The sequence below is a fragment of the Monodon monoceros genome, unplaced genomic scaffold (genome assembly GCF_005190385.1).
Source record: "Monodon monoceros isolate NGI ecotype Baffin Bay Population unplaced genomic scaffold, NGI_Narwhal_1 Super_Scaffold_19, whole genome shotgun sequence".
Classification (NCBI taxonomy): domain Eukaryota; kingdom Metazoa; phylum Chordata; class Mammalia; order Artiodactyla; family Monodontidae; genus Monodon; species Monodon monoceros.
In genome coordinates, this window is record NW_021703775.1 from 35,021,591 (window position 1) to 35,047,181 (window position 25,591).

The 25,591-nt window shown below is 38.5% G+C and overlaps 2 protein-coding genes across 11 annotated transcripts in view; one reads left to right on the plus strand and one right to left on the minus strand.

Moving 5' to 3' along the window:
• The window catches only part of VPS54 (VPS54 subunit of GARP complex), a 111,048-nt gene extending 96,103 nt beyond the window's left edge, over positions 1–14,945 (plus strand). For 3 of the 6 annotated variants that reach the window (XM_029231503.1, XM_029231505.1, XM_029231506.1), the window contains 2 exons: positions 2,798–2,899; positions 3,650–4,655. In XM_029231503.1, coding sequence (XP_029087336.1) covers positions 2,798–2,899; positions 3,650–3,662 — 115 coding nt within the window. In that variant the 3' untranslated portion in view covers positions 3,663–4,655. Of the gene's footprint in view, positions 1–2,797; positions 3,438–3,649; positions 4,656–14,368 lie in introns of those variants that run through there. The other 3 variants (XR_003794842.1, XR_003794843.1, XM_029231504.1) reach the window with 3 other exon arrangements.
• The window catches only part of UGP2 (UDP-glucose pyrophosphorylase 2), a 55,145-nt gene continuing 34,375 nt past the window's right edge, over positions 4,822–25,591 (minus strand). For all 5 annotated transcript variants that reach the window (XM_029231508.1, XM_029231510.1, XM_029231511.1 and 2 more), the window contains exons 4-10: positions 14,036–14,221; positions 12,583–12,716; positions 11,569–11,866; positions 10,239–10,436; positions 9,447–9,689; positions 6,387–6,491; positions 4,822–5,273 (exon numbers count right to left, since the gene is read on the minus strand). In XM_029231508.1, the coding sequence (XP_029087341.1) occupies positions 5,166–5,273; positions 6,387–6,491; positions 9,447–9,689; positions 10,239–10,436; positions 11,569–11,866; positions 12,583–12,716; positions 14,036–14,221 (1,272 nt within the window). In that variant the 3' untranslated portion in view covers positions 4,822–5,165. The remainder of the gene's footprint in view (positions 5,274–6,386; positions 6,492–9,446; positions 9,690–10,238; positions 10,437–11,568; positions 11,867–12,582; positions 12,717–14,035; positions 14,222–25,591) is intronic.

Genomic DNA, 25,591 nt, shown 5'->3' on the forward strand with positions numbered 1-25,591 from the left:
TGTGTTGTTGGAGAGTACAATGAATTGATTTTGCACAAAACAATTTGGAAGCTTCAAACTGCTGAATTTGTCAGCCAGGCTGAATTTAAGAGTTTTATGCAAAAATCTGATTCTCTTTTATTACCTGGTTCTTTTTTTTTTTTTTAGAAAGATTTATTTTCAGAAATTTCAAAGCCACAGAAAAGTTCAAAGACAGTATAACAACTTTCAAATACCTCTCAGAAACTATTCATAAAAAGCTAATTAAAGGCCTATTACACTCATACTTTTCTACTTTTATTCATGTAACTAAATCTCGCAGGTTGGTTTTTCTCAGACCAGTAGTTCTGAAGCATCCAAGTTAATTCATCACCTATTATTTTCTTTGTTAATAAAGCTATTTGGGGGTTGGTACCACCTTAGAGATCTTTGTTGTCACATACTTTTAAAGACACTAATACTGTGTAAGTCAAACTATGTCTTTGAGTGATCACTTGAAAGATAGAATTCCCTGAAAATTTCTCTCTAGACTCTAGCCAAAGAGATAATAAACTACCTGCTTAAAAGGAACTTTTGTTCCTGAAATGGCTCTAAAATTTTACCTTTTTTTTTTTCGAGGTGAAATTCACATAACATAAAATTAACCATTTTATAGTTAACCATTCAGTGGTCCTTAGTGCCTTCGCAGCCACCACCTGGGTGCAACTGCCAGCTCTGTCTAGTTCCAAACATTTTACTACCCCAAGAGGAAATCCCAGACCCATTAAGCAGTTGCTCCCTATTCCTTCTTCTCCCCAGTCCTGCACTTTTTCTTTTTAATGTGATTTTTTTCTCTATTTTAAGATATTTTAAAAATAGACATATGGAGAATATTTATATTCCTGTTACTTAGAATTGATCATTATTAACATTTGTCATTTTCACTTGGAAAAAAAATGTTCATCATTTTTTTAAAAAATGGCATTCCAAATGGAGCTTAAGTACCCCTTGACCCCATCTCCAGTCCTTTTCTCTCTCCTCCAACCCTTAGGCAATGTTTCTAGTAAATCTGGTCTATATCCTTTAAGTCCTTCTCATTTATTGTCTCTTTAAAAAAAAAAAATGTGGAGCTGTTTTATGAATTTAATTTACTTACATGGTATATTGTACATATGCTGCTTGCTTTTTTCCACTCAACATTGTTTATGTTGATATATAGAAATTGTCCATTTTTGATTGCTTTATTGCATTCTCCCACATGAATCAACCATATTTAATGTTTCCATTTCACCTGGTGATCGATTTTAGGTCATTACTTTCTTCCATTACAATCACGCCACAGTGAAGATCTTTCCTTATACATGTGTAATGGTGTGATCATTTCTTTAGGGTAGGTACATAGAAGTGGATCACATGTACATTTTCACTCTACTAGGTTTTGCCAGAATTTTCTCCAAAGTGGCTATACCAAGTTTATATTCTCACCTTTATTCCACATCTTGCCAACATTTGCTGTTAGATTTTTTAAATTGTTGCCAGTCTAATGGGATACAGTGGTATTTTGTTTTGATTTGCATTTCCTAATGTTTGTCATCTTTTCACGTATTTGTCATTCAGGTGTTCTCATCTGTGACTTTTCCTCTTCATATTCTTCACCCATTTTTTATCTTGGGTATTATCTTTTTCTTGCTGATTTTAGATTTTTGCATATGCCCTCAAACTGATCCTTCATTGGTTATATATATTGCAAATATCTGCTTTTCTTTTACGTTCTTTTATCAAATATTTTCAACTTTGATGTAAAACATATATTTTCTATGTACTGTCTTGTATAGACTGCAAATAGTTGTTTATTAAACATAACTTGATATTTTAAAATGGAGATTTCTGTTAATTTTGTGTAATTTTTCATGTGTGAGTCTTGCCTTAAGACTTTCTTTTTTGAGCCATTGCTGTCAGTTTCAGCATACTTACTAATTTAGACTTTTTATGGATTTTAAAGCACCTTGACCCAGATGAGTTTCAAACAAAAATATGGTCCTTACTGAATTCTGCCATGTGACAAAAGCTGAAACATTAAGTACATAAGTATGAATGTATTTATAAATTAGACTCATACATATACATGCTCTTTAAAGTATCAAAGCTGCATTTCCTCTTCTTTTACAAACTACTAAATCAAGCTCTCCTATTTGTTTCTCCATGGGCCAAATCTGTCAACGTACACGTCTAATCAGACCAGTCCCTATTTTTTGTGTGTTTATCATCTGAGCATTCTTTCCAGGAGTGTTTTTTCAAGGATAGGGATTAATGTGACAGCTAAATACTTAAAAGTATAATTCTGTTTGTCAAGTATTGTTACATCGTCAATAGCAAGTTTTGTATCCAGTAGTACTTAACACGAGTCCCAGCCTTCATTTAACTTCTTAGGATGGCATTCAGGAAACCTTGTCTGTCTTTTCCTTGAGTTCAATAGTCATATACATGTATACTCTATTCTAGTGACAACTGATCAAAAAAAAAAAGTTTAACTTGTTATTTTTCTCTATTTCATACTGTTCTAAGATAAATTTATTTTACTGGGCAGAATTAATTATGAAACAGTCCAACCTGCATTTGTTTATTCCTTTTCAAAACAACACTGTTGAAAGAGAGAGAACATTAAATGATCTAACTATATGATAGTAGGAATCATGCTGAGAGAAATATATTGACATTTGGTCCAAATTTTAAATCATAGTCTAGCAGCTAGGATAGGACTCAGATTACTCTGTGAGCATTGCTACTTTATTTGAAAAGAAAACATGAGATTAAAAATAATTTTCTTTCCAATGTTTAGGTTGGTCACAGCAGATGTAGCTTTTTACACTGGAAATCTTCAAGCCTTAAAAGGCCTTAAAGATTTGGACCTAAATATGGCCGAGATCTGGGAACAGAAAAGGTGATGACATACTGGAAAACTGGGTAGTTCATTTTACCATGGGATGTGTATGTTTGTGATGAAAATATGGATGCCTGTGATTCAAGAACTGAACCTGGAACCCAAAGTGAACTGGGGTTGGGGAAGGGGAAAGGGAAAGTGTCAGTGTTGGGAAACTGGGATTCACTGGGATCTACAAGGAATGCCATTTGTGTGCTTCCTTCAGTGAGGAGTAACTGATCAGGTGTCTATAATATTTTTCATTCTCTCTGGCAACAGACTCAGGTTTCTTTGGACCAAATCCAAAAGAACACATAGCTGTAACACAGCTGTAGTTGACTAGAATGCTCTGTATACTTTATATTAAAAAATGCTTTGCATTTCTTCCAGTGCAATGAAATTCATATGGTGTCCCACCTTATTTAATGATGGTACAATTTAAAATATTAAAATCTTACTCAACCTCTGTAGAAAGTTTTCTCTATGAAAGTAAAGCTGTTTGAAAAATTATTTTTTTACAGATCTTTCTATAAAAATAAACATCTTTTGATTGCTTGGATTTAGGAATTCAGTTTTTGTTTTAGTGACCAATGTCAAGTTTCAGGCTTTGTGTGTCTGTCACATATTTAATCTATCATCATCACCACCGTATGTCAACTGCGTAAAGCCTTCCAGAATAGTCTAAATACTTGAAAGACTGATCATAAGTAATAATTAAAGAGTAAGATTTTGGTGTTCATTTATGCAACTACTAATTTAAATACTTTTCAGATGTGGTGTATGAAAGCCTGCAGTTTAACAGCTGTATTTTTATAAAAGTGAAGAATCTATGCAGGGTTGGGGTGTTTTTCCTTTTTATTTCTAGCAGAGGTAAGAATACATTTTCTTATATTCTGCTTACTTATCTAAATGTTAAAATGAGATCTCCTCATAACATTGAAGTATATCCCCTGCCTTGGGTTCTTATTTGTAAGTAACTTTCAATGTGTATATGAACAAAGACCAGGGAGAGATAGAACTGTTAAAATATAGGCTGCTGTGTTGGGGCCAGAAATATAAGGTGATGAGTAAGTTATTTAAAAAGACTTTTATAACACCTACCTTCAAAATTAGAATCAGCAGCACTCTATAAATGAAAGTGCCTGTGCCTCACTTCACACCAGGAATCTTGCCTAACCCTGTCAGAGTGCCTAACCTTGTGGTGATTATGTACAATGAAATAGTCTTAATTTGTGCTCTTTGTTTTCCTAAGAGGAATTCTTTCCTTTATTATTATTACAGAGGTATGTCATTGGTTCTTAAACTGTCTAAAATAAAGCTGTAAAGAATTACCAGACTTTAAAAGACAACTTTTTTTTTTTTTATAGTAACAGTAAACTTATTAAACAGGCAGCTTACTCAAAAACAAGTATGGAAGAATTGGAAAATGTAATTGATTCTTAGAGAAAAGCTGAAATTCAAACTACCAGCAGACCTGATTTGGGTTATTCAAGAACATTTTTCAGTAACAACAAGCAAGCTTCAACAAGTGAAGCTTCAAGGAAAGGTAACTTTTTATAACGTTATACCCCACCCCGCTATACTAGAGAACAAGGATGTGAAAGAAATGCCCTACCTCTACCCACCCCACCCCCTTCAGCTGGGAAAAGAAACACCACTTTGTTTCAGTAAATGGAGACTCTATGGAGAGCATGGCAGGCATCCCAGCCTTAGAACTGGATGAAAGATATTAAATACCTTCAAGTTTAATTCCTGTGGAAATAATGATGTGGTTAAGATTCTTAGAAATGCAAAAACTGGATTTGTTAGGTAACTGGCTAGTGACTACCTCAGTGTTCCAAGAGCGAGTCTTCCAACTGACAGAGTAGCTGTTTAGCAAGAGTAAACCATTTTTCTTCACCATTTCATAAAGTTAGCATTGAAAAGTATAAGTGTATACATGGATTGCTTCACAGCTTTATTTTTAAAACCACAAACAGTTCAAAGTGACCATCACTGAGGCCTCTGTTAAAAGATTTTCCAGCAGAGCTACCCCAGTTTTAAGATTAAACAATATTGCACTTTAAGATGAATTTAACTTTCAGGATCTTCTTCAAAAAGAAAAGTATTGCTTCCACCTGTGCTTTTCACAGACTAAAAGCATACCGCAGAAAACTCAACTTAAAAATTAACACTGCAGGATACAGTAACATAGTAAAGTACCTGCCTATTTTATAATCCTAGAGAACATTTCATTGTAAGAAACTGTTTAACCCATAATTAGTATAAAGTGCACAATATTCTTCATTCAGTGGTCCAAGATACGAAGGTTCCCAGATACAATCTTGTTCTCTAATACTGCTCCAGGTGGGATGTCAATTCGGTCACCATGATTTGCGATGATGATAACCGTTCCCTAAGTGACAGGAAAAACAAAAAACAAGAATATACTTGCAAGTGCAGCTGAAAATGCAATTGATTTTCTTACAATTATTTATGTAGAACTTCACTTACAATAGAGTAAGTGTATTTATAAACAGTATTACACATGAAAAACAAATAACACATTAAGGAAAACTGTAATGTGTCCTGTCACAATACTGGCGGTAGCTGTGGTACCATCTCTGATAAGGAGGCAAGGAATCTAGCAGTGGGAAGCAGGCCAGCGCCACAGAATAGCGGGCCCTTTCCAAGAACTACTTGCAAGGCCACCAGCATTATCTACCTTCGTAAACTGAAAGGTGCTTGGTTTATATTTACATACAGGTGTGGGTTTTTTTGTTTTTTGGTTTTTTTTTGAGAACAGTTCAATGATTTATATTTCATGTCTTAAGTAAAACTGTTTAGATGAAGCAGTATCAGCAATAATTATACATATGTTGTTTTGTTTTTTTCCAAGATCTGTAAGTAGCTTTAATAGGAAGAACACCTGAAATCTAGGTATGGAATTTTTAAAAAATATTTGATTAGGAAAAAACTGTTGAATCTTTGGTTCTGAGCTTTAATACTCATACCCATAGTCCTTCCTATTTCTTAGGCTGGAATGATACTCATCAAAGTACCCAAGCACTACAGTAATGTGAATGAACATCATACTGATAACAACAGATTAACAAGACTAGATTATAATCAGTATAAATGAAGCTGTCATTATTTTCTACTTTCATTCAGATTCAAATAGTCATCTTTTAGTTAACTAATGCTAATTTATCAGTGATTCTATTTTAAATATTGTCATATTTCAATAAAATAGTGCCAATTTAATTATTTAATAGTGTTTGCTTTCCATTTGAATGCTATACTCCACAAAATGCCTATACACAACAATTATATTTTAACTATGTTGTATATTTATGGAAAACAGTATTAATACTAAATATTGTAGTAAGCTATTTCATTTTTAAAATGCATATCTTATAAACAATCTGGTACAACCTAGGAAGTATTCCTTAAAGGTAAATTTAGGACTAGAAAATGAAACCTGTCTTGTAAAGCTATAAGAACTGTAATTTTCATCATAACCACACACCTTTAATGAAACATTCTTGCCAAATGTTACATCTCCTGAAACTGTGAGGTGATCCAATTCAAGCATATCTGGTATACTTTCAAATCTCCTTAGATAATCCTGAACCTGAAGGAAAAATGTAAACGTAAAAATTGTTTCAAAAATGGGTTAACAGAAAAACAGGGATTAAATTAACAAGATAGTTTGCTTGAACTGTAAAACATTCTATTTATGTCCAAGCTCAGGCCTTCTACGGGAGGAACCCTGTTTATTAAGCACTCACTGTGCGTGCAGTGAGAATTTATATATCCTGTGCAGGAGAGACCAGGAGATATGAACATTGTCCCTACAATCAAGCAATTTACACTACAGCTGAGCAGATCAGACATTTAAAAAAACAGTAATTAAATAAAAAGATAACCAACACGCTAAGAGCCAGATGAGTGGTTCACATAATCTGGAGTTAGTTGGAAAAAAGAGAGAGATCATCATGGTTCGAAGCAAGCTAGACTGGAGCTGGGTTTTATGGGATGGGTAGGATTGAGAAGAAGGAATATAGTTCAGGAAGAGCAACAGCACAAATTATCATTATAAATGATCACTATCTTTGCCTCTTATTATTTCCTTAGATTTACCGGCACTAGAAATAGTCCTATATGGCCTTGTTTCCTATTTTGCTGAGAAAAACAGAAGCAACAGGAAAACTTCCACTGGCTTCTACCACTACCACCCACTTGCCCTCTAGCCCACTACTGTGTCCCTCCTAGTACTGGGGTTGGACCATTTCTATTCCAACTTAAGGCTAACTCTTCTTATGGCTACTGCCCGAGGATACTGTCCAGCAATTCCTTCTCCCTCTTCAATGTTCCTTCCCTCTTGATTGTATCAACTCCCATCAATGTATAAGACATGCTATAAATTCTCTCAACTTAAAAAAAAAAACCCTGTAAAATCTTACATCCCTTTCTACCTATAGCTCCATTTTTGTTTTTCTTTAAAGCAAAACTCTTGAATAAGTTTTCTACACTCATACCTCCAACTTCTCTTCTATTCTCTTTTAAATCCATTCCAGTCAGGCTCCAAAACCTCTCAACTATTATATCTAATGGTAAGTTCTCATTCATCTTACTTGAATCGGCAGCAGCACTTGACTGCAAATGATTAGCCCCTCTTTTCTTGAAACATTTTCTTCATTTGGCTTTCAGGCCACACACATTCATGATTTTCTGCCCAGTTCTTCATCTGCAACTCCTCAGTCATCTTTGCTGTTTCCTCCACCTCATCCCCACCCTCTAAGCCTTCCAGTCCCGCAAGGCTCAGTTCTTAGACTCCCCACCCCCCTTTCACTCCCTAGGTGATCCTTATCTCATGGCTTTAATTACCAGCTATAAAGTGACAACCCTCAAATTTACCTCTTTTCTAGATCTCTCCTCCACACTCATACATTCAGCTTCTCCATTTGAAGGTCCAAGTACAGTATCTCCAAAATTTAACTCCCCATTCTGCTCCCCCTAAACCTACTCTACCCAAGCCTTCCTATGTCTCAGTAAATGGCAATTCCATGTTGCCAGTTGCACAGGCCAAAAACCTCAGAGCCATCCTTACCGTTCTCTCTCTCTCACCCTCCTACCTAGTCCAACAGCAAGTTGTAGGTACAACTTTCAAAATATAATGTCAACATTTTTTCACTATTTCCCCTGCAAAAACCCCTGGTCCAAGCCACGATTCCAGCAACAGCCTATCCCTGGTTTCCCTGATTCTACCCTTGCCCACCAGATTGGTCAACTTGACCCCTCAGCTCACAATCTCCAATGGCTTCTCATCCCCCAGAAAAAAAAAAAAAAAAAAAAAGCCACAATCCCAATATTCAATTACAAGGTTCTACACAATCTGGCCTGTCATCTCTCTGACCAACTATCTCCCACCCCCATCCCTCACTTGCTCACTGTGCTCTAGTGTCCGTAAGACATGTTCTTCCTCAGAGCAAGTAGCCATTGCCCACTCAGCCCCTGTTCTCAAATTGAGGCAGCTAAAGTTCTTATCTCCTGCAGGGTATGGAAGAGGCTAGAAAGAGTAGGAAGGGAAGATGAGATTAGGTGGAAAATGATTAGGAATCTTACCTCAGGATGTGGGCAGATGGTGGGTCCTTGTAGCACCAGGATTTTCCCAGCCCAACCCGGCAGATGAGGGAGGCACGAAAGACCAGGGAGACTTCTAAAATGCCTGATGCTATCTTGGAAATTATAGCCCAGCCACAAGACCCAGAATGATAGCCCCAAACATATAAGGGCAAGTACACACATCCACACCAGGTGACACTAAACCACAACCAGGACTAGAATAGACTTGCATAGCAGGACTCTATAGGGCAGCCACAAAAGCTCACCCTGTCACTTCATTAACCTCACAGCATTTTATGTGATTAAATTTTTTGGATTCCACTTATCATGTTAGGGTCGGTTTTACTATACTTGCTATTCCTCCTGCCTAGAATGCTTTTTGCCCCAGATACCTGCATGGTGTACTCCATTTCTCAGTGAGGCCCTCTGGCCACCCAATGTAAAATGACACCACCACTGCCACACCCACACATTCCCTACTCCTGCTTTATTTAGCATTTTCCATCATTCAACGTACTATACATTTGTCTTACTTGCTTATTATTATCATCCTTCCCCACTAGAATATCCAGGAAGGCAAAGATTTTAGCCTGTTTCATTTACTGCTAAATACCTGGCACCTAGAACACTGCCTTACACATGGTAGAGGCGCAATACATTTTGTGAAACTAGAATTAACATTCTCTCACTGATGAAAACAGTAATGGTCTTAAACGAGACATAAGATAAAATGTCTTAAAATGTAAACATTCTTTTCTACTCTATAGCAGTTGGTTAAAAAATGAGTTACATTTTCACCTTCTATGATTGATTCCCTTTAAAAGACAATAGAGATGGAGGAATATAATAGATCAGCAGCAAAGACTGTAATTAGATTCCAATTCACACGTGTATCATATCTTTATAATTACACATTTAAGAAATACAAATCTACATGTATATCATCTTTATAATTACGTACCTTTGTAAAAGAACTGCCTAATTTAACCAAGGGCACTGTAGGAAATTCCCGCTTTTCACTCATTGTCAGAGATCCTGCATTAAGGCTATAGAGGTTTGACATCACAAGCAAGAGATCTGATGTGGTTTTGACAGGCAGAAAACGGCTCCTAGGAACATTAATACCTAGAGAGTTCTCAAAACTTTTAATGGCAGCCCCTACTGCAGTTTCCAACTGAATGACATTCAGGCCTCCATCCAAAGTCTGTAAGAAAGGGAGCAGGAGAGAGAAACAGAGATTTCAGCAACTTAGTTCCACATGGGCTAGTTAATACTTGGGGAGTGGTTTCAGAGATCCATTGAAGAAAACAGAATTTTGAGAACTGACATTTCTCAAGCCCCTACCGTACGCCAGGTGCTTATATATATGTGATCTTTTTCAGCTTCATAACTCTTCTCAGTAACATTTCTATTTTATGAGAAAGAACCAAAGGTTCAGAAAACCCACACAGATGCCTGTGACCGAAAGGCCTATCAGTACCAGAGCAACAGGACTGAGGTGGGCCTTTTACTTTTGGGCCCAGTGCTCTTGCCACTGCCACAGCCCAGGGTCAAGTAAGGGCACCATGGCTCGTCTGGCACACTAAAGGGATGGGTGTCGACTCTGAAAGACAGGGCCAGGAACTGAAGAAACTAACTAGGTGAAAAGCAGTGACCCATGGAATAGATGGGCCAGAGGGAGTGGGCAGTGGGTCTGTGTGTAGCATGCTGTGATCGGAACCAGGGAGTCTGATGGCCTGCAACTTTGGCTTACCTTTGGATTTACAATGATTTCCATGTCAATAGCATTCTGCTCCTGCAGTCTTTTAACTGCTGCAAGAGAGATCCATAGGTTGTTTGTATTAAATATTTTGAATTTTGATACAGATTTGAACTCATCAACATGTGCTTTTGGCACTTGAGCAATTTCCACCAGTCTTAATTTGCCTTCATACTGAGTGAGTGTCCCACCCTAGAAAGGCAGAGAAGAGTGAGTGCCTCCACATCTCTCCCAATTACAGCCATACTACATTGTTTACAGTCTACGAACGATATAGAAAAGACACTCGTGACAAAATCCCCCAGAAATAAAAAGCATTGGCAGTGATTTGATCTGTGATACAAAGCAACACATGTATTAAAGTAGAACCAAAGAAAATAATTCAGGTTGTCTGTCATCTTATACTGTATACACGCCCTCTTGTCCACAATAAAAGCCCTGGGAGTACATCAGAGTCTTCCTCACTTTCCAAAGATCTCCTACAAGAACAGACATTCCTCTTATTCTCAAACCACCAACCATTACCAAACAACCGATCCTACCACCTCACAACCCTGCTCTGACTACCTCTAAGGTAAGGGGAGTAAAGTCAAGACAGGCACAAGTGGAGGGGAAGGTACCTCTGAGTGGCCTTAGCCTAGAGGCCATGGCAGTGTGGGAAGAGGGAAGGGACGTCTACTCGTGTGAAGGGGTCATTTGCAAGAGGCATAGAACCCAGCCCCGGGACCAACCATATTAGTATTCACACATTGCCCACTTTTCTTACTCCCTGAGGGTGAGGAGAAAACCTTGTGTACCATTCCATCAAAGGCCAAGTGTCATCACCACTAAACATGCAAAGTGAAAAAAACAGATTTTTGCTTTGTATCAAACTGCTTTTTTTTTTTTTTTACAACAACAGATATTACAGTGATAAAAAAATATACAGAGAGAAATACATATTATAGAAATAGTAAATTTTCATTAAAGGAATAATTAAATAAAAAACACTTAAGCACCAAACTAGAAGAATATTAATGGTTTGAACAAAGTTACTGAAAGTGTTTTCACATATGTTTCAGATTATCCTATAAATATATGTGGAATTGTTTTCAGTTAAAATTGCCCATACAGATTATTCAAAAAGTAAAGATGATTTTACTACTGTTAAACCTGGATTTATATACACACTTATATCAGATGGAACTTAGGGTACTCTAGAGTACTATCCCACTTTGGCTTACAATGATGTTATCAAGTTTCTAAACAGAAACTTTCCAATAAAAAGTTTGAACTATGAAATGTGAAGATGTGAATCCCCAAACTGCTTCCTCTCAGTATTTACCTTTACATCTGCACGTGTTTTATTTGTGACTTCCATGACAAATTCACAAGGTTTTCCATTGGGTGGGTTCATTAGATGATTAAGAATATAAAGATCCACGGTGGCACCCAAATTATCTATGTTGGACACAAAAATATACTCTTTGCCTTCTCCTATAAAGGTATCGAGCAAACCAGAGTTGTAGAAACTGGCGTAAATATCTCCATGACCCGGAGGGTACCAGGCTTCTGTATTTTCCCCTGAGAACGATACATTCTTTGCTACAGGTAGTAAAGATTCTTTATTAATCCTCGGGTACCTTAAAAAGGAAAAGTTCTTTTTCAGTATCAACTCTTTAGAGCATTCCAGACCTTCAAGTAAAATAATGCATTTAAAGTTAAATAAAACTTGCCTCCCTTTCAGTCTATCAGTAGTAATTTAATCATAAGTGAATCCATTTAAGAAAATCTCCCATTATCTGTGTTGACCCAAAAAATCAGCTTCCTAGATAGTAATATTTGCTGCAAAAAAAAAAAAGTATTCCATGGTCATGCAGATGGGAGGACACCCCATATTTTTAAGACATTAATATGTTTTATGACTTCTTAAGAGAGGAGAGACATATTAAGTAAATTTTCTCAAACTTATTTGGTGGTGGGATTGTTCTTTTCCCTGAAAACCTATTTGGGAAATGGTGTCCATTCTTACCAACAGATATATTCAGAAAATCAATAGCAGGATAGTACTTTCCCAGAAAATCAACAGCAGGTTAGTACTCAGGGATGTCTGCTTCCTACCACTGGCGAGAACCAGAATCTCAGGCAGATTCTCTTTTAAGAAGTCCAAGTTACATAACCAGAGTTATTGCAACTATCACATATCTATTAACAAATGTTCAGCCTTTAAAGGCATTAAACACTTGCAGACAGTCTTTGGCACTTGTACATCTTGAGGCTGCTCTGTTTAAACAAAACAAAGAAGTCCTTCTTTCCCAGGAATAACATCCCCCAGAGTTAATTTTTTTACTCCTTGTACCTGCTTTGATTAAAAGTGTAGATTTTCACACGACAGTGATTATACTTCTGTAGTATTTTTTTTGTATCTTCATCCGTGTTAAAAGAGTTCATTAGAACAAGAGGAACATCTGTATTGTAGGTTTTGTTCAAATGCTAGGGAAGAAAACAACAATCAGACTACCCAGACTTACTTTTCTTTTGCTTCAAAGTGTAAAATTAACTCTCCGTGGTTAATCACAAGATGTCCAAAACATCATCTATAAGTAGTAAAATATATAGATTTGCAATAAAATATAACTATTTAGCATAAGACATTTTGCTATCAATTCACCATGTACTTGCTCATTAAGTCACAACCCTATGAGATGGAAACTACTGTCTGCATTTTATGGATGGCTAAACTGAGGCCCAGAGAGGTGGCAGGTCAGTGGCAGAACAAGGACACCACCCCCCTCACCCCCGCAGTCTGCCTCTGCAGCTGTGTGCCCAGCCACAATGCCCTATGGCCTTGCTGGATGGGCAAACACAGGCTAAGCATTTACTCTGTGTCCAAAGCACAGTGGAGATGAAAGTACAAATGTTACAAAGACATGTCTCCCTATTCTCAGGATTCATGTTAAGAATTGTAATTTTACCCCAACTGAAATCTTTTCCATCTCTAGAAAGAGCTAAGAGGCAACAGAGTGAGAAGAAAATAGGATATTAGAAGTCAGACTGTCCTATGTTCAGAGTTTGATTCTGCACTTACTAACTAGCTAGGGAACCTTGGGCAAGTAAATCAACCTCTCTGTGTCTTGGTTTCCTCATCTGTAAAATGGGGATGATAATAGTGCTTATCTCACAGAGTTGTGGAGAGGAACAAATGAGTCAATTCACGTAAAGAGCTCAGAATAACACTTGGTGTACAGTAAGTGCTGGATAAATGTTAGCCACTGCTACTGCTATTATTATTGTGGTTGATGGCACCGTATGAGACACTAGGGATAAAGAGATGAAAAAGATAGGGCCACTGCCCCTGAAGAGCTTATGGTCTATGATTAATGACTTTATGGACTATGATCAAGAGAGACGCCAACAACAATTCTTAGCATCCACGGTGCCCAACCAGATACATGAAATTTTCCCCAGCCTCCCAAAAGGGGTTAATAAAGCCAGATCATCCCAGCTGTGATGAAGGCTACCACTAGACAGACAGCGGGGAGAGAGGTGGGGAGATGAAAGGAGAATCCAAAGAGATCCAGAGATTTCAGCGCCACAAATGCTATTTAAAGATCAAAAGCTTTTACATCACCCTAAGGCTTTGCTCTTAGAACACCAAACCTTTTCTATACACTAATAAAGAGACTAAAGGTAGCAAGCTCCTTGACTAGTTCAAATGCACATCTGTTATTTTATAAGGTAACATTTACAATACCCTAAAAACTAAAAATGATTTTGTTAGCTCGTGAGAAAGGCTAACAGCTACTACTCACTTCGATTTGCTGAACGGTCAGATCCAGAAAGGTATTCTCATTCCTCACACCAATCAGACTCTTCGGGCCTTTGCAGCCCATGCTGGTTCCCAAACCACCATTGAGTTTCACCACCACCAGCTTGTTCAGCACAGAAGATATGTTATCAGGTAAGCCCCTGGCCTTTATCTTCTCATAGGGTTGAATCTGAAATTTTAAAAAAAAAATTATAGAATAATTCAAACAGCTTTATAAAAGGTTAAACCAAATCAATACCAAGGTTATTTCCATGCTTCCTTAAAGAGGTCTGCTTTCTCTGTAGAAAGTTTCAACTACATTTCCTTTAATGTCCAGGGCCCTTCTGGTTCAAAATCAAGTTCTCATCGGCAACTTCCCTTGCACAGAGAAGTAGTTCAGCAGTTCATTTACAGTACAATGGAGTACAAGAGGGGGAAAAGTTACAGTCTACAAATATTTGTCTGGCTGGTGAGAACACCCAAGTCTCGTGGACTACCTTCAAAAACTCAGAATTCTCAATTTGCATCAACATAGCAAATAGGGTGCACAAAACTCATCAAATCTGTGACTATTTCTGGTACACTGTGAATCTACTTCAGTTCTGGAGAAGTATATATACGATCACACAGTTCTTGGTAATATATTCATGCTATTCCTGGAGACAGTGCCAAATACTCAAAACAAGCTAACAGTACCTGCTCTATTATGGTTCACAAGGGTGTGATTATTGCAATCTGAAAGTCTTTTTTTTTTTTTTTTTTAACGAAAGCAAGTTTGCCTGAAAGAAAATGAGTTGTGTAAAACAAGCTCAAGATGAGCATAGAACCTTCACCTTCGATTCATCCCTCACAGGGAAGGAACAATGACACAGTGGAAGCTCAAATTCTTCTGTTTAAAGAAGAGGCACAAGCAAGTCTAAACATCTTATAAGAAGAATGAAAGTTTTTAAAAAGATCACAGTATATTTTCTATCCATTTACAGGAGAACATTTGTTGTTATTTTTCTTTAATGAAATAAGTCATCAAATGTACTCTTTGGTTACATGATGGTGGAGGACAGATAACACTTGAGGGGACTGAAAAAATAAAACCCTATCATACACTTTGCTGTTTTCATGTTCTACTACATGTAGGTGTGTGTGATGGTGTGTGTGTGTATGTGTGTGTGTATGATGAATAAAGTCTATGATTGGAAAAGGAGTTGATGGGCTCACATTTCAGTGATTAGGCTGTGAAGGCAAAAATCCCTTTATACTTGGTCAAAAATACATACATGTCAAATGTGGATTCCTGGCCATACACTTCAAGTATCTATTATTGAGAATTTCTTAGGCACATTATATCTACTCAAAAGAGTCATTAGCGGGCTTCCCTGGTGGCGCAGTGGTTGGGAGTCCGCCTGCCGATGCAGGGGACACGGGTTCGTGCCCCGGTCCGGGACGATACCACATGCCGCGGAGCGGCTGGGCCCGTGAGCCATGGCCGCTGAGCTTGCGCGTCCGGAGCCTGTGCTCCGCAATGGGGGAGGCCACAACAGTGAGAGGCCCGCGTACCGCAAAAAAAAAAAAAAAAAAAAAAGAGTTATTAACAAATGGGACCAAGCCAATTAGTTTCCAATTATCTTTTAAAAGCCAAGAATTTACATTTCCATTTAGCAGTTTTTTTGTTTTTTTAATTGGCTGTGTTGGGTCTTCATTGCTGCACGTGGGCTTTCTCTAGTTGCGGCGAGTGGGGGCTACTCTTTGTTGCAGTGCACGGGCTTCTCATCGCAGTGGCTTCTCTTGTTGTGAAGCATGGGCTCTAGGCACACAGGCTTCAGCAGTTGCAGCACGTGGGCTCAGTAGTTGCAGTGCACGGGGCTCAGTAGCTGTGGCTCAAGGACTCTAGAGCATAGGCTCAGTAGTTGTGGCGCACGGGCTTAGTTGCTCCGCGGCATGTGCGATCCTCCCGGACCAGGGCTCGAACCCATGTCCCCTGCATTGGCAGGCGGATTCTTAACCACTGCGCCACCAGGCAAGTCCCTAGCGGTTACTTCTGACTTCCCAGAAAAGAGTCTGATATTTACAGAAGCCTCACAAGGGTGTGAAAATCAATTTAACTGAAAACCCCTAGTTCATGTATTCATTTTAGGTAAAACTGTTTTAGTATGGAAATATTTTTACCTATTTAATGTTTCTTTGAATACACTTTAAAAAGAAAATAGAATACATAGAAGCAAATTTTTTTTTCTACATATGGTGAGACAGGCCTATGTTTTCCAATTTCACCTAAAAAGACTTTGATTGTGAAATATCACACATACTAAAGTTTATAAAATACACATACAGGGTAGAAAGAATAACCTAAATTTAAAAAGAATACTGCCATAGCGTAGAAGCCTGCATGCATCTGTCCCTGATCATATTCCTCTTCCACCCCTAGTGTTAACAACCACCTTGACTTTGACTCCCTGTAGTTTTACCACCTATGTATGCATTCATAATGATAACAATATTTTACTTAATTTTATTTGTCTCTAAACTTTTAAATAAGTTGAATCATACTATAAAGTATCCTCTTGTGACTTGCTTCTTTAATTCAATGTTTTGTTTAAAGAATTATTCACATTAATGCATGCAGCTATAATACATTCATTTTTCACTGCCATGTAGTATTCAGTTTATGTATCCACTGAGAGATAAAATTGTCATTATTCACAGATGATATGATTTTACATGTGGAAAAATCCAAAACCTCACAAATAAATTGTTAGGATAATGTAAGCATAGCAACATTGAAGATACATGGTCAGTATTAAAAAAAACAACAAAAAACACTGCTTTTAGGGACTTCCCTGATCAAGCATTTGTCAAGAATCTGCCTGCCAATGCAGGGGATATGGGTTCGAGCCCTGGTCCAGGAAGATCCCACATGCCGCCAAGCAACTAAGCCCGTGCCCCACAACTACTGAGCCTGAGCTCTAGAGCTGGTGAGCCACAACTGGTGAGCCCACGTGCCACAACTACTGAAGCCTGCGCGCCTAGAGCCTGTGCTCCGCAACAAGAGAAGCCACCGCAATGAGAAGCCCGCGCACTGCAACAAAGAGTAGCCCCGACTCGCCGCAACTAGAGAAAGCCCGCGCACAGCAACAAAGATCCAACGCAGCCAAAAATTTAAAAAAAAAAAGCCACTGCTTTTGGAGCCCTTGTGCACTGTTGGTGGGAATGTAAAATGGTGCACCTGTTAAGGAAAAAAATATGGTGGTTCCTAAGAAATTAAAAATAGAATTATCATATGATCCAGCAATTCCACTTCTGGGTATATCCCCAAAGAATTGAAGGCAGACTCTCAAGAAATGTTTGTATACTCACCTTCTTAGCAGCAGTATTCACAATAGCCAAAAATGGAAGCAACTCAAATGTCCATCAACAGATGAATGGATTAAAAAAAATGTGGTATATACACACATGGAATATTTTTCAGCCTTAAAAAGTTAGGAAGTTCTGATACATACTACAACATGGATGAACCTTGAAGACATTATATTAAGTGAAATAAGCCAGTCACAAAAAGACAAATACTTGTATGATTCTACTTACATGAGGCACCTAAAACAGTCAGATTCAGAGACAGAAAGTAGCAGGATGGTTAACAGGAACAGGGAGTTGCTGTTTAATGGGTTGAGAGTTTTAGTTTTGCAAGACCAAAGAGTTACGGAGGTTGGTTGCACAACAATATGAATGTACTTAACAATACTGAATTGTATGCTTTAAAATGTTTAAAGGTGGTAAAAAATTAACTGCTTCTATATGTAAAAAAAGTACAAAATAAAATTGATTTTAAAAGTGTCTTTTATAATAAAACCATCAAAAATAGCAAATAGCAAATATCTAGCAGTAAATCTAACAAAAGATACGTAAGATTATACACAGAACACATTTTTGAGAAAAATTAAGACTTAACTAAATTCAGGGATTTATTTATCATGTTTGTAAATTAGAAGACTTGCTAATGTAAAGATGTTAATTCTCCCCAAACTGATCAATGCAATCCTAATAAAAATCTCAAGAGTTTTTTGTGTGGTAACTGACAAGCCAATTTAATGTATGTATGAAAACACAAAGGGCCAGGAAGAGCCAAGACACTCTCAAAGAAAACCTTAAGTCGGAGAACCAGCTTTATAACATTCTTTTTTTTAAAACTGTAGTAAATATGTATAGCATAAAATTTGCCATCTTAACCATTTTTAAGCGTACAGCTGAGTAGTATGGAGTACATTCACATTATGGTGCAGCCAATCTCCAGAACTCTTTCATCTTGCAAATGGAGCTATACTCACTAGAAAACAACTCCCCACTCCCTCCTTTCCCCAGCCCCTGGCGATCACCCTTCTACTTTCTGTCTCCATGAGTTTGACTACTCTGGGTGCCTTAGACAAGTAGAATCATACAATATTTGTATTTTTGTGACTAACTTATTTCACTTAGCACAATGTCCTCAAGGTTTATTTAGCATTCTTTTTTTAAAGTGGCTTATATGTTTGAGGAGATTCCAAATTAATGCAGGAAAACCAGAAACATGTTTTTATTTAATAAAGTTGATGTGTGTGTATGCAACAGATCTGAGAGAAGACAGGATTGATATAAAGAACTGGAATACAGGTACAGGTTGGCAAATTCTATGGCAAATTGAGCCTTATATAAGTTATTTATTCCATTTGCAGGTATTAAAACTGGAATAGAATACATGTTCTGAAGTCTTAGTTTAGTAAATCAGAAAATGGATTCTCTTTATTTGAATTTAATGAACATAACAATACTCTCTTAACTTTGAATTAAAAGAATGAAAAGAAAACTACAGGTGTACCACAGTTCTAAAAGTATAAATCTAAGAAAATGCTGATCTTTCGGATACATATGAAAACAGGACAGAATGGCAGGGCTTGGGGTTTCAGACACTGCTCAACACCTGAGTTGTGAATTTACTAGTATCTCTGAGGGATAGGCAGCTTGTCATTTCAAGGCAAAAACTTTACAAAAATGTAAACAATGTAAAAAGAAATTTAAGTATGTAGTCAAAAGATCAATAGTATGGCATTTTTTTCACTGTCACTCTCCAGACAGTGCTAAATGCAGCTGAGGAACTGAAGTTTTAATTTTATTTAGTATTAAATGTAAATCAATACACATGGCTAGTGGCATGTGCAGTTCTAGATGGTCTGTTAAAAAAAAAAATCAACTGAGGGATGAGAATTATGTTTCAATTCGTTTTAATAAAACTCTGCCAAAATCCTTCTTTGTTCAATACAATCTTTTTTCTTTCACTTTAATGACACTGACATCACATCACAAGACATTCAACCAAACACATAAACACAACATTTGAGTATATTAGACATCTTTAGGAAGAATATAATTTCCTTTTTGAGCCAACAAATGTTTACACAAATTTAAATAATAATATCAGGCAGAATAATGTAAACTGGATTATATCTTAATTCTACTCTTTGAAGAACTGTTTGGTATACTAACACAGGATTAAACAAAGTGAGGTTTAGGAACCATTTTTAGAAAAAGCACTAATAGGGATTTTTCACCTCCTGTGCAGATGAATTAAAAACCAAATGTCAACCTTGTTGCCTTAAAGTTTCACCAAGAGAAAAAAACCCTCCAAAGTCATGTATGTTCATGATAAAACATCTTTGATCCACATACCATAAAGAATATAAAGTATTTAGAGAAAAAATACGTTTTGTTCCCACTAAACAATCTTCAAAACATGCATTTTACTAGAATGCTTTAAGAAGACAATTCCTTATGACTGAGTCTATGGAGGCTAAACAAATTTTTTCTCATATCCCCCAAATTTATTCTATAATGGTGATAAATAAAAGGTCTCAGCCTCATAATGATTTTAACACTAGGCCACTTGGCCTTCAGCCAAAAGGTATATTAAGTATACTTTTAGTTTTAATTCAAATCTTCCCAAGGCTGGTATCTTAACTTGAGTTTAAATTTAAAATGTACTTCTGAATTACTTTTCAAATATTTGGAGTGAAATAAAACAAGCTGATCCAAGCATAACACTAAATTCCAAAACCGAGCTAATGAAGACTTTTGGGTACAGGCCCAGGCAACTCACAAGTAGAAAGACTTGTTTACCATTCAGGTTAGGGCCCAGAATTCTCTGTGAAGTGCCATATTTAGAACCTTGTACCCCAAGTTAAGTGGGCAGGGAGTCACCCTACAAATGTCAAGGAACCATGGTTCTTTAGATGGTGCTTTCAGCAACACCTACTTGTCTTGCTATATCTAATTCTTAAAAGCAGCTAGCTAATTAAATACCAGTACCACTGAGGAACTGACTGTTAACAAGAAAAGGACTATGGAGAGAAAAGGAAGAAGTCACAAGGTGTGAAGTAACAAGGTACAGCCAGGGGAAAGATGTCCAGAGTCATCAAGTTAGCGTTGCTGTTCAAAGGCTCCACTTTTACTTAGGTTTCGACTTATACCCACAACACTCCCACACGCAGACACAGACACACAGAAAGGCACCAATTGTGTGAGTCCAGGAAGCCAGGACACTTTTGGTCTACAGCTTATTACAGGTTAAATTAGGTGGTAAGCTCAGCTTCCCATCACACAAATCACCCTACATGCCAACACAAGTTCTCTCTGTTGGTGATGCTATCCACACCCTCCACCAGGGACCTCACCAAGCAATCCCACAGAGCTCGGTTTATTTCCACAAGCCAAGGGGACCTGTGTTAGAAGGTTGCTTGGTAACAGCTGAAGTTTTGCTGGACACACCTAGTCACAGAAACATTATTAGACCTGTGCTCCACTTTCTCCTCCTCAGCTCCCCCAGGAGAATGCACAATGACATCCACTCAGGCAAAGATGGAAGGTGTTGGGAGACAACAGGGAGTACCATGCACTGCCAGATGTGGCCTTGATGTTACTCTGATTGAATCACTTTAGTCAGTGACTAGTGCTATCTTTGTGCTTTCAATCCTGATCACCCTGTTTCTCTTTCATGTCTCTATTCAGACATGAATAGAATTCAGTATTCTAAGAAGACCTCTGCTGCACGTAAATATACAGCAGGGCAACCCCTACAGGTGAGGTGGGGCAAACCGCATGAGACTCCCTCAAAATACGCAGCGGAGACGAGGCCACTCATGTTCTCTTCTCACTGGGAGAAAAGAATGGGTCAAACACCCAACTTCCTCTGGGGAATGAACAAAAGAAAGTAGTTGGCAATCTATGAAAGAACATACTTTAAACAACATTCTTCCCTCTAGGATGTCAATCTAGTTTTTCTGCAGAAACAAAGATTTTTAAAAAGATCATTTAAAAACTGTCTAACATGATCTGTATCTTGCCAAGTCTGCTCACAACTTACTTTCCAGTTATCAGAAAAGCTGAATTCCTCACACCGTCATGGAGACATGTTCCCATTAGCAACAGTATAACCTGGTTCTTGGTAGCATATTCGTGCTATTCCTGGAGACGGTGCCAGACAAGCTAACAGTGCTGCCCTGTTACGGTTCACAAGGGTGTGATTATTGCAATTCGAAATTTTTTTTTTCAACAGAAGCAAGTTTGCCTGAAAGAAAAGAGCTGTGTAACAGTAAAAAAGAGTTTGAAATGACGCTCCATATGTACAGGAAGTGTTCCAAGAACATCAGCTTATTCACCAAACCCTCACTGCACAGCCTTTGTGTACCAAGGCTCACATTGTCTCTTTACTTCACATTTCTAAAGGTAATGACCAAAATCTGGGTCATTTGAAAGCTCCTACCAATTAATTTAATGACAGAAAAATCATACCTAATCCAGAGATTTGTTTTCTCATTCAGGAAAAGCCGGCAAATCATGTACATTATCACATACTCCACCAACACACTTGCCAACACCCCCTCGGCCACCAAGATACGCTCAACTGCTATTCATAGAGCAAATAAAGCCATCCTCTATGGGGAATGCCCTCGACCTTCTGCCACCAGATCAGATCCTCAGGACCTCCCTGCATCTCCACCTCTGCTGCTTCCCCTTCCTTCTTGTCACAGGAAGAGCTGTCCCCCACCCTAAGGCAATCTCTCTGCCAGTGCCCATCTCAAGATCCCCGTTTCATCAATCTCCCAGTCTCAGCATCAACCTCTCCTTCTCTATTCCTTTCCATCAGCATGAACAAATTCAAATATTTGACATCTAAAAAGCAAAGAAAACAGCAATGCATACACTCACTCATCCCTTTCCATACTCACATCCCTCTTTTCTCCATCTTCTTAAAGGCAAAGTTTCTTGAAAAAGTTGCTGCACTCACCTCTACTTCCTCACCTCCCTTTCACTCGCTCACCTGCTGCAATCTGGTTTTCTCCATAGTTCAATGAACTGCTCTTACCAAGGTCATCAACATCCTTCTAATTGCTAAATCCTATCCATAACATCAGTACTTCTCTAACTGTGCTCTCAGCTGCATTTGACACAATTGACCACTCCCTAGATCTTGAAATCCTCTATCCTCCTTGACTTCTGAAACACCGCATTCTATTTTCCTCCTCTTTCTTCCTGTTCCTTTTCAAGCCCCTTCTCAGTAGACCTCCTCTTTCCAGCAATCTGCTCCTGTCTCTACGGCACCAAGACACACCCAACTGCCAAGCCAAGAGCTTGCTTACATCTGATCAATGACCAAGTCCTGTCAGCCTCAGGAAACTGTCTCTGTTGTCACAGCCGGCATCCCACCCACCTCTCATCTATGTTACTGCAGTGGTCTCTACGGTCTCCTTACCTCCCTCCAACCCACCCTCTACCTTGCAGGTGGTGATCTTCTGGAAAATAAAATTTGAAGATGTTTCTCTCCTGATTACGTCATTCACAAAGCAAAGCAATGACATGGCATGGCAGAGATCATTAGCTGCCTACCCCAACATCATTTTTCCCCTTCTGTTTCAGAACCCTGATTGTCAGCTGGGCACATCATCACCCCCCAAAAAAGACCACATTTCCAGCTTCCCTTGCAGCAGGTATTTGTGCCAAAGTGCTGGTCACTGTGATTAACTGGAAGTGAGTTGAAAGATTTCCAGAAAGTCTCTGTGAAAGGGCAGGGGTTGTGCCTTTCTTCCCCCTTCCTGCTGTTTGGGATGAAGACACGATGACTAGAGTTCTTTCAGGTGGCCACCGGGGACCATAAGGAGATATGGTGAAAATAGCAGAGTGGCAAGACAGAGAAGCGCAGGTTCCTGATAACCACCAGGTTGCCATACCAGCTCTGGATTGTGTCTCTCTATATTTACTCTATTATTTTGAGTTTCACTACTAAATGTAGCTGAATTGAATCCCAAACAGAAGACGTGGTATACAAGGTCCATAATGATTTGGCCCTTTTTCCTCTGCTCTCCTCCTCTCCCTACACACTGTTCTCCACGGACATGCAGCGTTGGGCTCTCTAATGTGCCACATCTCTTGCTTGCAAGTCTCTGCACTTTCCCCCTCATGCAAACTCACTTCACCAAATGCCTTTTCTTCATCTTCCACATCTCAGTTCAGAGCAGTGATTCTCAGGCTTTATGAGCTATCAGTCACTTGTGAAAATCAAACGTTAATGGACTCTCGGGAAAGTGCAATGCCATCCCCCCAAAAAACAAAACTTCACTACTGTGGAAATTTCACAGCATATAAAAATAATCTTTATAAGAGATGCTGTTTATTTCCCAGTGAAAGTTAACATGCAAATAAAGCAAAAAATAAACTAACTCTCCAAACTGAATTTCAATGAAAAGGCTTCTGTTTGGCTTGAATTAGAAGTTGACACTGTAGATGGACTTTGAGATGCCTGCCATCTTTAACGGCCATTCAATTTTGACTTTCTTTTTTGATGATCTTGAGTACTAAAAACCTCAACTCTCTCCAAGGCAAGCTCTCACAGCTTGCTCTGTCAGTTGAATGCAGGCTTATGCTACGAACACCAGAATTCCCCAAGACTTCGAGAACTCAATGGCTCGTACATTTTCTGTATCTTCAAAAGCCAGTAAGGTCATCTGCGGTGAAGTCTGCCTTACTCATGCAGGATTGCACCATCTTTGATGCAACGCTCACAGATGCAGAAGAGGATGAATGCCAGTGTATGTGGTGCTTACTCTCCTCTGCAGTAGCAGGACCAGAAGTGCTGGCTGGCATCACAGATACTACTGTGTACACAGCACCAAGACTTTTCTTCCAGCACAAGTTTTGTTTGGCTTGGAAACTTTATCATTTTAAAAACATTTCCAGGAGAGGTTCATAAATAACAATTCCTCTTTGAGGGCACCAGCAGGCACATAATGGATGAAAAACATTACTCTGGCTGCCCGGAAAAATGTCTGAAATTGCAAGGACATGCTAAAGGGAAATGATGTAGCTGCTGTTTCCTCCATGACCTGATTCAAATCATTTTAATAAACTATGTCAATTCCAGCATGAATTTTATCATTTGACAAAAAGATTGCTCCAGAACTGAATGAGGCAGGATAGTAAAGTAGCTGAGAGCACAGGCTTTTAGCCAGGCTGCCTGGGTTTGGATCCTAGGTTCCACTGCTTATTATGGCAAATTATTTTTCTGTTCAAAGTCTTTTTCATCTACTTCATTGATCTGTTATGAGGATAAATGAGACAATATGTGCGAAGTGCTAAGCAAAATGTGTGGCCCGCAGTAAGAACACAGGTGCTGGCTGTGCTATCACTACATCACTGATCCAGACACACTCTCCACCCCACCCCACACGTGAACATTTCTGAAACCAGGATGCATCATACAACCAACGGGATCTGAAAATTAATGGGTTGCACTTTTTTTCTTTCTTAGTTGTACATAAAAGGTACAACTTATAATCGATGGCAAAAATTTGATAAAATACGGCAAAAAAATTTGATAAAACTGAATTTCTCTCTTTGCTCTGGGTCACAAACCAGCTCAGTGATCTCCCAGGTATGGGTTCCACCCCGTCTCTCTCCAGTTATGTGTAGCTTGAGGATAGTTTAAGACAGAGGCCAACAAACTATAGGCTGTGGGATAGTCAGACCTGCCACCTGTTTTCACAGGGTGTTGCTGGAACACAGCCGCTCTCGTTAATTTACATGTCGTCTATGGCTGCTTTTATGGCTGAGGTAGCCAGGCTACCATGGCTGAGGTGAGCGATCATGACAGAGACTACACAGCCTACAAAGCCTAAAATATTCATCATCTGACCCTTTACAGAAAAGGTCTGCCAAACCCTGGTTTAAGACGGTCTTCTGTGGTTTTGATAATATCTCTCTGCCTTTCCAAACTTTGCTCCTCCTAACCTGGCTCCATGCTGCCTGATGACTTCTCAGGATGGCCAGAGAGTAGGCGCTCCCTCAGGCCGTGTGAGCTTGCAGTTCTGCTGGCAACAATGCTGCCACAGAACAATCCCCCAGGCTTTTTATCTACTCATATGAGGTACCTAGAGTAGTCAAATTCATAGCGACAGAAAGCAGAATGGTGGTTGCCACGAGCTCGGGGGAGAGGGAAATGGGAGTTGTTGTTTAATGGGTATAGAGTTTTGGTTTTGCAAGATGA